Here is a 13,470-nt window from a genome sequence, read left to right on the forward strand (position 1 = left end):
TTCTACAATATTGGCCCCCTAGCCTGGCTTAATGATAATGGTACAGAATACAACATGCTTAGCTCTTAGATAAAAGTGGAATACGTATGTGCTGTACCTGAATGTTCTAGACATTGGATCTTCCAAAATTGCCAAAGACAAAGGAAAAGAGCACTTACACACAGAATTGCCACATCCTTCAAGTTTTCCTCCAAGGGATTCAAGCATTTCAAAATGGAAATGTTTCTTCACCCTTAACCAGGTCAAAACGCTGGAACTCTATTTATATCTGCATTCTCCAGAAGATGTACAACAGCTCAAGGTGGAAGGTCACAACTACCTTCTCAAGAGCAATTAGGAATAGGCATTAAATGATGGCCATGTTAGGAAAGTACATACCATGGAAATTATTTCAACATTTCTTACAAACATCATTTTTCCAGCTTCCCATCTATGGGGCAAGAAAAATACCCATGTCTTCACTTTTCAACCTGTAAGGAATACCAAACTAATATACACTGTGGTTTTATACAAATTATACATAATTACATAATTATCTGCCTACATCACAATAGTTATTACCTTTAAAACAATGCATTATTGAGCCATCCCGAAAGCAATGGAATTTCTGGCTACATAAAATAATGAAAAGGCAACTTGAAAGGACATAATAGAGGAAAGAAGGAATAATTTTGAAACAATCAAAATTAGAAATATGTATACCATAAAAATGAAGAAATGTTATTGCAATGTCTGGTAACCAAAACATCACAACTGTTCTATGCTTAATTCCAGCAATATGCAGCTATAAAACACAATTTTTAGATCATTTATTAAATTCCTTATTGTGAAAATCTCCACTTTCCAATGCATGATGTTGTCAGACATCAGTACAAAGCAATCAGTGGCAATTACAGCATATTACATTCAAGAATTTTCACAGGTAACATACCAGAAAATAAAGAGCAAATTAAAAACATATATTCTGAGAAGTTACGTTGAATTTTATAAACCATTAGTTTAGACACAAGAAGACAGTTGCATTCAATGTTGGCCACTTGACTTGGAGAAAGATGGGGATGTACTAGAAAGAGCATACTTAATAAAAGAACAAACTCAGGGATGAGGAAATTCAAGCTCAAGGTTACCGTGGGGAAGCTCAGGTTGTTCGCATTGGTGCAAAAAATCTTAGAGAAGATATAACAGAGATGCACAAGAACATGATTGATTTACAGGATAGAAGGAAGCTGTATTCATTAGTAGATTGTTCAAGAATCAAGGGACTTGGGTTTAATATTCTGGACAACAGATATGAGGTGATGCAAGAATACCCTCTCCCCTCAACTTACCCCACAAAGTATGCGCGCGTACGCACGCACACACAAACAAATTCACTCTTCATAAAGTTGGTGAAAATCAAAACTACCAGAATTGGCTGAAATGATTTGCATATTAGGCATAACATTTGATGAACTGATGGTCTCCTGTGCTGCAAGAATTGTAAGATTTCTAAATATTTTTAATTATTTACATAAGGGTATTAAAAATAAACTATTTTATGTGTAGTCTTTGTAAGTGTGGATAACTTGCTGAAGTATGGTTCAGCAAACATGCCTTCCCTCGCCATGGCTGTGTTGTGGTTCAACCAAGGATTAATGAGAATCAGGTTTAATATCACTGACATATGTCATGAAATTTATTGCTTTGCAGCAGTAGTACAAAGCAATACATAGAAATACTATAAACTATAAAAAGAAATATAAATTTAAAAAATAAGTGCAAAATGAGAGCAAAAATATCTCTCCCATTTCATGTACATCTGTTCTCACCCCATCTTCCCGCCACCCCACTAGGGATAGGGCTCCCCTCGTCCTCACCTACTACTCCACCAGCCTCCGGGTCCAACATATAATTCTCTGTAACTTCCGCCACTTCCAACGGGATCCCGCCACCAAGCACATCTTTCCCTCCCCCTCTTTCTGCTTTCCACAGGGATCGCTCCCTATGCGACTCCCTTGTCCATTCATCCCCCTCATCCCTTCCCACCGATCTCCCTCCCGGCACTTATTCTTGTAAGCGGAACAAGTGCTACACATGCCCTTACACTTCCTCCCTCACCACCATTCACAGCCCAAGACAGTCCTTCCAGGTGAGGCGACACTTCACCTGTGAGTCGGCTGGTGTGATATACTGCGTCCGGTGCTCCCGGTGTGGCTTTCTATATACTGGTGAGACCTGACGCAGACTGGGAGACCATTTCGCTGAACACCTACGCTCTGTCCGCCAGAGAAAGCAGGATCTCCTAGTGGCCACACATTTTAATTCCACGTCCCATTCCCATTCTGATATGTCCATCCATGGCCTCCTCTACTGTCAAGATGAAGCCACACTCAGGTTCGAGCAACAATATCTAATATTCTGTCTGAATAGCCTCCAACCTGATGGCATGAACACTGACTTCTCTAACTTCCGTTAATGCCCCTCCTCCCCTTCTTACCCCATCCCTTATTTGTTTATTTTTCCCCTTTCTTTCTCTCTCTTTTTTTCTCCCTGTCCCTCTCACTATATCTTCCTCTGATGCTCCCCTCCCCCTTTCTTTCTCCCTAGGCCTCCCGTCCCATGATCCTCTCCCTTCTCCAGCCATGTATCCCTTTTGCCAATCAACTTTCCAACTCTTAGCTCCATTCCTCCCCCTCCCCCTCCCCCTCTCAAATCTCTTACTATCTCTTCTTTCAGTTAGTCCTGATAAAGAGTCTCGGCCCAAAATGTCGACTCTACCTCTTCCTATAGATGCTGCCTGGCCTGCCGCATTCCACCAGCATTTTGTGTGTGTTGCAAAAATAATGAGGTAGTATTCAATAGTTGGTTCACCCTCCGTTCAGAAATTTGATGGTAGAGTGGAAAACACTGTTCCTAAAACATTGAGCGTGTGTCTTCAGGCTCCTGTATTTCCTCCCTGATGGCAGCAATGAGAAGAAGGCATACCCTGGGTGATTGGAGTCCCAAATGATAGATTCTGCGTTTTAGAGGCATTGCCTTTTGAAGATGTCCTCAACACTGGGGAGTCTCATGCCCATGGTGGAGCTGGCTGAGATTGCAACTCTCTGCAGATTTTTCTAATCCTGTGCTGTGGCCCCTCCATAGCAGACAGTGATGCAGAATGCTCTCCACAGCTCATCTGCAGAATGTGTATATTTTTAAATTTGCTCCTAATGACATATAGGCACTGACATGTCTTCTTTGTAACTGCATCAATATTTTGAAATCAAAAGGTTCCTTGCCCACAGTAAAGCATACAGAAAATTGCATAGCTGTGGAGGAAGGCTGGATTACTTAAAAGGAACTTCAGAATTTCTGACATGATTTACACATGCAAGGGAATTCCCATGCTGCTGTCATTTGTTGATAGCTTTAAGTAATTACTAATACAAGATCCATCCCAATATACATTTAGCACCGTTTTGCTATGAACTACCTAGAAAAAATGCAAGTAAAATATATGTATAGTTCATGGGATAGTATCTGTCTTTCTGAGCAGGTTATGAGTTCATAACTTTAGTACAGTGCATTCCAGCAAAAATGGGTTGAAATGTATCATTAAAGAAAAGCTCCAGTAAGTGCCATAATGGTGGTACTGTAACATGGAGTGAATCTAAAATGTTTAAAATCTACTTCAATTGCTCTCTTTATAAACTGAACCAATAGTAAAAAAGGTTTCTCTAGCAACAATCACAAAGTCCCTGAACAAAACAAAAAGTTTCCATAACAGTCTGTCATGACTTCTCCAAAGGCATCAAATTTACTGCTTTCATTATGTAAATTAAGGTAGAGAAGAATACATTTGGAATTCATTCAACTATTTTACAACTTTTTCCTGCTATAGTTAATCTTCTCCTCAAGCTACCTAATCTGGTTAAATATTTTTAAGTCTGCTTAAAATTAAGTAACTACAAAAGTATTCTACAGGCTAAACAACACTTACAAAGTGACAAACACATTTTTGCTCAAGTTTTTAAGTAACTATAAGATATCTAACTTTAATATGTTTGCATTAATTAATTTTCATACAAATTTTCATAAAAACCAAAACAGAATTGGGTAATAATGGAGGGGGGGGGGAAAGAAACATTTTCACCGATGTCTATACTTATGTCAAAGTAATCATTCCAATTAACTTTTATGCAACCAGGTTAAATTTTATTTTGTTCACAGTCTACTCTGCTTCATTAAGTAATAGTGGCCAAACTGCTTTACAAGAATGTAAAATGCAGTAAGTAAACAAATGCTATATTTTTGGATAGTTCTAGGAAATTTATATTCTGTGAAGGAAGAGCAACATATATCCAAGTCAGGGTGTGTAACATGATGCAGGTATTTCCATAATATTAATGTTATTGCCTTCTCCCAATACATGGCCATAGAGAGAAGAAAGGTGCCGTTGAAGTAATGTTGCTGAGTTGCTTCAATGCTGTTGACTACAAATACAGCAGTCACCGCATACACTAATACATAGTCTAAAAGTGGATCAAGCAAATTGCTTTGTACGAGATGGTGTTGAGTTACTTGTGTTGTTATGGGCGTATAACAAGATGACTAACAAAAATTCCTAAACACTCAACTTGAGCTAAGCAAATGATGGTGTGAGATTAAAACATGAACATAGCAATTTCCCCTACCCCACATCACTGCTATTTCCATGGCATTGACATGGCTCACCTAGCTCATTCCCCAGACACATTTTTGGAGAAATTGGAGGCAGAAGTAAATAACTGTACCTTGAAATTAGTCAGATAATGACCGCTTAGGCACTTTGGCTCACAATATTGTGCCAGCCTATATAAACCTACTCCATGATCAATCTAACCTCTCCCACCTACTTAGCCCATAAGCCTCCATTTTTCTTTTATCCATATGCTAATCTTAAATGTCCCTAATGTATCTGCCTCTACCACCACACCAAGCAGTGCATTCCAGGCACTTATTACTTTTTTTTTAAAAAAAACTGTCTCTGACATCACCCCTAAGCTTTTCTCCACTCACCCTACAAGGATGCCCTCTCATATTAGCCACTGCCACCCTGGGGAAAAAGCACTGGCTGTCCACTCTATCTATGCCTCTCATAATTTTATGAATATCCTTGAAGTAATCCTCTCATCCTCCTTATTCCAGAGGGAAGAAACCCGAGCTCACTCAACCTTTCCATTTAAGACATGTTCCCTAATCCAGAGAGCATCTGAGTAAATCTCCTTTGCACTTCTCTGAAGCCTCCATATCCTTCCAAAAATGAAGCGACCAGAAATGAATACAATACTCTAAGTGTGACCTAACCAGAGTTTTACGGAGCTGTAACATAACCTCGCAGCTCTTCAACTCCTTCACCCAACTAATGAAGCCTAATACATCACACTATCCTATCAACTTGTGCGGCAACTTTGAGGGATCTATGGATTTGGACCACAAGATCCATCTTTTCCTCTACACTGCTAAGAATTTTGCCAATAACACTGTACTCTGCTTTCAAGTTTGACCTTCCGAAGTGCACATTTCACACGTTTCTGGACTGAACTTCATCTGCCACTTCTCAGTCCACTCTGTGTTCCGTCTATATTCCATTGTAACCTTGTACACTATCCACATCACCAACCTTTGTGTCAATCCAGCCTTCCACTTCCACAGGGTTGCCAGATACTGTGGGGACTAGCAGAGGTGTAGTTTTATCCTTCCTGTCAAAGCACACATAAAAGGCATTGAGTTTATTGAGGAGTGAAACATCACAGCCATTTATGTGATTATGTTTTGCCTTATCGGAAGTAATGGCATGCACACCCTGCTGCAGGTGTCATGCCTCTGATTGTGTCTCTAACTTTACATGGAATTATGTTTTCGCTCTCCATAGGTCATAACTAGACTTCTTGTAGGGTTTTGGATCACTGGTCTTGATCTAGCCTTCAGCTGATTGCAAATCTTTTGATTTATCCACAGAGTTATTGATGAAGTTGCTGGTAACTGTAGCATATTCGTTCAGATCCAAAGATGAATCCCCGAATATAGCCCAGTCCACCGTTTCAAAGCAGTCAAGTGCTCTATACTTTTGTGGACCTCACCACTGGTGCTGGAGTCCTAAATTTCTGCCTTTATGTTAGAAGTACAGCCAGATGATTGGACTTGCCAAAATGCTGGTGTGGTATGGCACTGTAAGCATCCTTGGTGGTGGTCTAACAGTGATCAAGTGTGTTGGTTCCTCTGGTTCCACACATGACATGTTGGTAGTAGCTTATCAGAGATTTCTTCAAGCTGGCCTGGTTGAAGTCCTTCATAATAATCAGGGTGTGCTGTCTTAAGGTACTGCAATCTTGAGACTATACATTAGAAAGGGGGTTGGTTGAGAGGTGGGCCTTAGGTCTCTGCATTTCAATTTTACTTGCAGCCCTGCCCAGCAGTCATGTTATCAAAGACGATGGAGATGTTTCCTGAGCCTTCAACTTCTGCACTGCCCCCAGGGTGGTCTGCAGTCCAGAGTCTATAGGTTCTAAAAAGACGATGTTACTTATTACAGAGTCTGTAGCAACAAGTTTCATTTGTGGTAGTTCCAAATAAGAATAATTGATGATTTTTGGGAGCTAAAACAAAAAGTCACCACTGCACCATTTGAAACATTTCCAACCATTTCTGCCAGAATCCCGCTACCTGTCACACCTTCCCCTCCACCATCCCTTCTCCTTTCTGTAGGGAGCACTGGACCTCAACAGCCCTTCCAGGAGGAGATTCACATGCACTTCCTCTAGCCCCATCTACTGCTTTCAGTGCTCTCACTGTGCCTTCCTCTACGTTGGCAGGACCAAGCATCAAACAGGCAACCACTCTGTGAAGTACTTACACTCTGCACCCAATGGCCACGATGAGTATCTGCATGCCACTTCAACTTCCTTTCCAGTCCTACATCAATACAGGATTTACCATCCTGTACAGGACTGCTGTCATCTCTGGGATGATCTCAATTTTTAGGCATTAGGCTTGACTCTCCAAGATCTGCTCAACTACTTCATTCTCCAAATCATAAGTAATTCTAAACTAGATTTTACACATATTAAACCCCTAAATAAAGGAACAGACCAAATTAGTAAGCCAAAGTTAATCCTCATTGGGTTCATACTGTTCCATCTCAAACAAAAGGTTAATGTTAGGAAGCTATGTAACCAAATAATCATCAAAGCTTTGTTTTGAGAAATCAATATATCATTTGGGAACACCAATGCTGGAGAAAACAGCAGCTTTCATTGTCCTACTAAGTAAAGAAATCAATTAAGAGAGTGTGTAAACGGGTTGCATCGGATCAATCCCCATCCCCCACAGTTTCAAACCATGAATAATGACTTTGTTGTTTCAAGCAACTTGCTAAAATAGTAACAAAATGCACAATAGCAGCTTACCAGAATTTGATATGTTGGTCAAATTATTCTCAAGATTTGTATTTCTGACATTAGACTGTCTGGTAAAAAATATTTCATCAGCAGCATGCATCATCTGACTGTTCATTAGTTTTGGAGACTGCTGCATATCACTGAACAGTTGAACCTTCAAGAAAATAAAAGAACAATCACATGTTTTCCTTAAAATATAATCCCAAATAAGCAATTAAGTCAATTTTCAAATAAACTAAACAATCGTTAAAGACAATCAAAATTAGTATATATTAATATTTTAAAAGATTAGCGTTTAGATGAACGATGATCAAAATTGAGGTTTAAAAACAGAAAAATACATTTTCGGAAAATACTAATGCTTTAACTAACAATGATGACTATGTTTCAGAGAATAGACTTCATTGGGTTCAAGTTCTGTAGTTATGCAGTGGGTCTCAGTTAATGTGACAAATCAGGACCTGTACATTTTGGCCTAATTAGCTGAATTTTCATGGAAATAGTTAAAAAGGTACATTAAAAAAAAGACAAACTGAGTAACAACTTATGTACATAAATGAAATACAGAACAAATTAGAAAGCTGTCAATAATACCACAGGACTATAAAACTGTTTATTAGCTCCTATTTGTTATCAAAGCTAGAGAATTTCATCCAGGGCACCTACACACTGCTGTGTTCTTTTGATCAACTATTAAATGACTAAAATCAGCACAGACACCTAGTGTAAATAATGGACTGCCTTCACACAATGACATAAACTACTGCAGGATCTAAATCTTTATTTTCATCATAACGTTCATGATGATTGTCGATACCTTCAGATTCTTTGTAGTTCCTAACTTGTTGAAGAAGTGAAATCATTTCATTTTCACTCCCAGCTGTTTCTGGCATCTTTAAGCCTGAATGGTTGAAACCACACTGAGCAAAACAGTTCTGAATTGTCTTCCTGCTTACTTCTGATGAGAAATAAGCAGTAAGACACAAGGAGTAAGAATTTAGAATTGTTTTGCTCACAGCAGTTTCAAGCATTCAGGTTTGGAAATGCCAGAAACTATTTCAACAAGTTAGGAACTATGAAGAATCTGAAGGTATCAACAATCATCTTGAATGTTGCAATGGAAATGAAGATTCGCATGATGCAATCGTCGAAGGAATTGTACAAAGGTATTCCATTATCTGCACTAGGTGATTTTGTTCATTTACATTCAATCAAAAGAACATGGCAACATACCATCAATAAGTGCTAGGAACCAATACACAAATTTATCATACTGTAGTGGTATTGATAAGGCTCTCATTTGTTCTGTATTTCATTTAAATATATAATTTGTTACTCAGCCGAATGGTAGTTTGTCTTTTTTAATACCTTTTTAACTATTTCCATGAAAGTTCAGCTGATTTGGGCAGCCGCTTAATTGAGCCAAAATGTACTCGTCTCGATGTGTCCCAATTAACCTGAATCCACTATAGTTTGAAGAAAAAAATTATACTATAATTGAAAATAGCCAGTTAATGTGTCAGATGTCCAATATACAACCTGAGTTTATTTCTGAAGATTTAATATATTTCTCTCCTTACATGATCAAAAGTTTACCAAGCAGATCTGTCACTTCAAAATAGAAACTTCAAAGTAGGGAAGTTTGCAAAATGGGATTCATTTTACACTGCTGGGATAGTTCAATCATAACCTTGCAACATATTGCTGATAGTGACACTGACAGAATTTTTACAAATAACAAAAAAATGTAGGTCACATCCAGGAGATAGTCTGGTAGAAGGAAACAGAAGAATGGAGAATATAGGATCACTGTAGGCTATTTTAGAAAATGAATTCTCCATACAAGACTATAATAATAACTCTGATGAAGGTTCTTTAACAGAATCCATTTCTCTCTGCGTTCACTGATGCTACCTTACATGCTCAGCACTTCCAGTATTCTTTTTATTTCATGATTAATTATTCTAACTAGTCTAATTCTTGCTGCACAATAACAGTACCATCAGTGATGGCAAAATTATTTTTAGAATTAGAAATCTTCTGGTTTTACTGTTCAATTCACATTGATGTAATAAAAATAAAATGTATCCTTTGGCTCGAACAAATCTGCAGGCCAAATAAATTTTATATAATTTGATCAATCAAAATTGTGCTCACTGAATTTAAATAAACTTTACTAATTACTTCAGTATTATTTGTACAGATCTCCTTAGACCAAACTTATTAACTCACTATTTCACAAATATGCAACTTTCTATCAAAAGTTCATGTCAGTGGGTGGATTCAATACCCTACAACTATCCTATTTTCACATTCCAAAAGACAATTCTGACAATTGTACATGGTTTATCATGGTTCACAATTTATCATGGTTTACAATTCTTTACCTGTTAAATGACATTGAACAAATTGTAAGCTGCTAAATTGCAAGTGCAAGAGATTGGTAAAAAATGTTATTGGCCTTTGTCTAATTGTTTTCATCTTTACTGTCCTTACTGATAAGCAATTATTCAATTCACACACGTCAAAATCCATACACGTATATTGTGGGGAGAACCCCGACCCGTGGTACCAGCAGCATGGAGGCGCCGGGTGTTCAACACGCTGCACGACCTGGCCCACCCGTCCACCCAGGCGTCCATCAAGCTGGTAGCAGAGTCATCTGGCACTGTTTGTGCAAACAGGTCGGACACTGGGCCAGGACCTGCGTACACTGCCAGACCACCAAAGTCCAGCGGCATGTGAAGGCTCCCCTCCAGCAGTTCCAGCCGACGCACAGGAGGTTCTAACACATCTATGTGGACATCGTTGGCCCCCTGCCAGTCTCCCGGGGCGCCAGGTATATCTTTACCATGGTAGACAGGTTCACCAGGTGGCCGGAAGCCGTACCGCTCGCAGACACGTCCACTGAGTCCTGCGCCAGGACGCTCATTGCAAACTGGATCGCCGGGTTCGGCCTCCCAACGGACATCACCTCCGACAGAGGGGTGCAATTCACGTCTAGTTTGTGGATAGCACTGGCGCAGCTCCTGGGCACTTAGCTGCATCACACCACAGCGTACCATCCCCAGTCCAACGGTTTGGTAGAGCGAATCCACCGGCATCTCAAGTCGGCCCTGAAGGCGCGCCTCAGGGGCCCCAACTGGACAGATGAGCTTCCCTGGGTCCTACTGGGCACCCGCACAGCCCCCAAGGGGGACCTGGACACCTCGGTAGAATTGGTCTATAGCGCCCCCGACGGTCCCAGGCGAGTTCGTACCAGAGGCCCAAGGTCCAGAAGAAACTCCAGCAGCGGTGCTAACGAGGCTGCAGGACAAGGTAGGGACCCTGGCACTAGTCCCAACCTCCAGACATGGTCCACGCCATCCTTCACCCCTGAAGACCTCCGAGACTGTGAGTATGTTTTTATTCGCAGGAGCATGCACAGGTCACCTCTACAGTGGCCGTACGAGGGACCCTTCGAGGTGATCCGGCACAACGGAACCACGTGTGTCGTGGTGGTGGGTGGCTGGGAAGAGACTTTTACAGTGGACTGCCTCAAACCGGTGCACTTGGACATTCAGCAACCAGTGAGGGTACCTACACCATGCCAGCGAGGCCGGCCACCCAGGCACGTCACACAGACTGGGGGCTCCACTCCCCTGATGGACGTTTCTGGGCGGGTGGTGTGGCGGCCCGCACACGCGGGACTCGAACCGCCATCGGGAGCCGCAGGCAGACACGTGGTAGTGCGTTTGGAACTACCCGCTCGAGGCGGAACTTCTGGGGACAGTCTGGCGTCACGCCTGCCCCGTGGGTCGCAGGGGCCCATGGGAGGGGAGACTTAAGCGCGTGATTTTGAATCAGTAAAGGCATTCTGAGTTCAGCTCTCTCTGCCTCCTTGTGTTTCTTTAGTAGCGCGTTTGCACGCAACTATAACATATGCTATTAGCAGTCATTAAGAGGTATATTCCCATAGCTTGCTTACATTATCTGCAACAAGGTAGTTGGAGTAAAAGAAAAACTAAATTATTGAGGTTTTTAGCTTATGGTGAACAAAATTAAATAAAATCATCAACTGAAAACCTGGATAGCGACTAATTCTCAAAAGAAATTTATTTAGCTTTTTGAAATGGGGTGAGAGACTGGGAGATCAGACAGAATGGTGCATTGCAGAAAGAAGGGCAGGTGAATTACCACAGGATATGAGGAAGAATCAAATAAGGATGAGAGGCCTGGAGAGGGAGGAAAAGCCAGGAGATGGAGGAGATAGGATGGATTGATATGGACTGAACAACTCAATTTAAAACTGCTGAAGAGACACAAAGTCCTCCAGTGGGCTGAGCCCTCTGAAGTGCTGGAATGATAATACAAATCCAACCTTTCATAACTTTCGCTATAATTGCTTGTCTAATGTGATTTAGCATTTATAGTCATGCTTTGATTCAATAAGGATCAGGTGTTATCTCGAATAGTTTGGGCTAAATTTGGATTAAAAATCCTTGCATAATTCTTATATGAAATATATTAATGTACCCTTCAGCTTAATACTGTATCTTAGAAATGAAACTGGACTTAGACCAGAGTATATAAAAAGTTTGGTTATCTGTTTATCACTCAGACAGATTAATAACATTTCAGTTTAATTTCTGAATTTTATGCCTGCATTAAAAGAAAGACCATGTTATAGATAAGGATGTTAAAGTTATCTATTCCACACAAGTATCTCAAAAGCCCGTCTATGATTTATTTTTCTGCATTATTCTTCAGCATTATTTCTGCATTAATCATCCTCATAACCTTTTTGTACCAAACACAAATTCCTATTGTGACGAGAATACACATAAATTAAGATGTTAGCTGGCCTGGGCTGGCACCAGTGGGATCAACAGTTGGTCTGCCACCTGTCTTCAGGAGAAAGAGAGATAAGGAAAACAATGGAGTAGCATTTGGAGATGTTAATGAAGGGATGGGAGTGAGTAACGGAAGGAGAGCAGTCAAGATCGGCTCCCCCTTTGAACCCTGAACTGTTTGAAGTGATGGACAGGCGACACCCCAGCAGGGGGATAAAAAGGGACAGGTTCGCAAAGGCAACACACACATGACACCCCGAGGTAACGAGACCCTGGAAGCGGTGCGTCTCCCACAAGTCGGTGGGAAGTTTTGGAAGGCTGGTTGCGGGACCAAGCCATAGACGCACAGGGTGGAAAGGCACGATCAGTGGGAACCTGGTGTGTGTCCGCCCTTGCCTGGGTGCCAGGTTCACCGCAGAGAAACGATCGTATCTGGAAACGGAGGGGTCACGGTCGGTGACCTCAGATGACATCACAAAGGGCTCGCCCGAAAGCTGACTGCGAAGAATGTCGAAGGTCTGTGTGGAAGCCGTTTGAATATTCATTCGTTTTGCTCTCTCTCTCCTCCCCCCCCACTGTCCACCTCCCACGGCAGCGATTACTGCGAACTGAACTGAACTTTGCGTCACTTTGAAACTGGTCATTTACTCCTAGACAACGATACAGCTTGATTGATCCTGTTATCTTAATTCTGTGTACATGTGTGTTTATCATTGCTGAACTGTTGCATTTATTATCCTTTTGATTAGAGTACTGTGCTGCTTCTTTCTTTAATAAAACTTTCTTAGTTCTAGTAATCCAGACTCCAACTGAATGATCCATTTCTGCTGGTTTGGCAACCCAGTTACGGGGTATGTAACATAAGTGGGGTTCTTGTCCGCGATTTTGAACGCTAAATTTGGGACGGAGTAAATTGATTGGGTTAAAATTCCCAAAAGAAAGAAAAGACAATCAGCAGAAATGACTGCTGAGGAATTTATAAAGGCGCCGACCTTGGAGGCATTAGAGGATGCCAGGAAAGTGGAATTGGTAGCTGTGGCCAAATGGTTGAATCTTGCTAAGGGGAAGTCGATAATGAGGAGAGAGGAGATACACAGAGCTATCGTAGAGCACTATGTATCTAAAGGTGTGTTTCCCCAAGGGGAGCTGGAGGTGGTGTCTATTGAAAAACCTGCTAGAGATGCGGTACAGGTGCAGCTTGAAAAACTGAGACTCGAGCACGAGTTCCGGGTACGGCA

General features: G+C 41.1%; 1 protein-coding gene across 3 annotated transcripts in view; it reads right to left on the reverse strand.

Annotated features, from left to right (window-relative positions):
- The window catches only part of LOC140204385 (TOG array regulator of axonemal microtubules protein 1), an 84,519-nt gene that overhangs the window by 60,878 nt on the left and 10,171 nt on the right, over positions 1-13,470 (reverse strand). For all 3 annotated transcript variants that reach the window (XM_072271119.1, XM_072271116.1, XM_072271121.1), the window contains exon 2: positions 7,410-7,554. In XM_072271119.1, coding sequence (XP_072127220.1) covers positions 7,410-7,554 — 145 coding nt within the window. The remainder of the gene's footprint in view (positions 1-7,409; positions 7,555-13,470) is intronic.

Source organism: Mobula birostris, chromosome 1 (assembly GCF_030028105.1).
Source record: "Mobula birostris isolate sMobBir1 chromosome 1, sMobBir1.hap1, whole genome shotgun sequence".
Lineage (NCBI taxonomy): Eukaryota > Metazoa > Chordata > Chondrichthyes > Myliobatiformes > Myliobatidae > Mobula > Mobula birostris.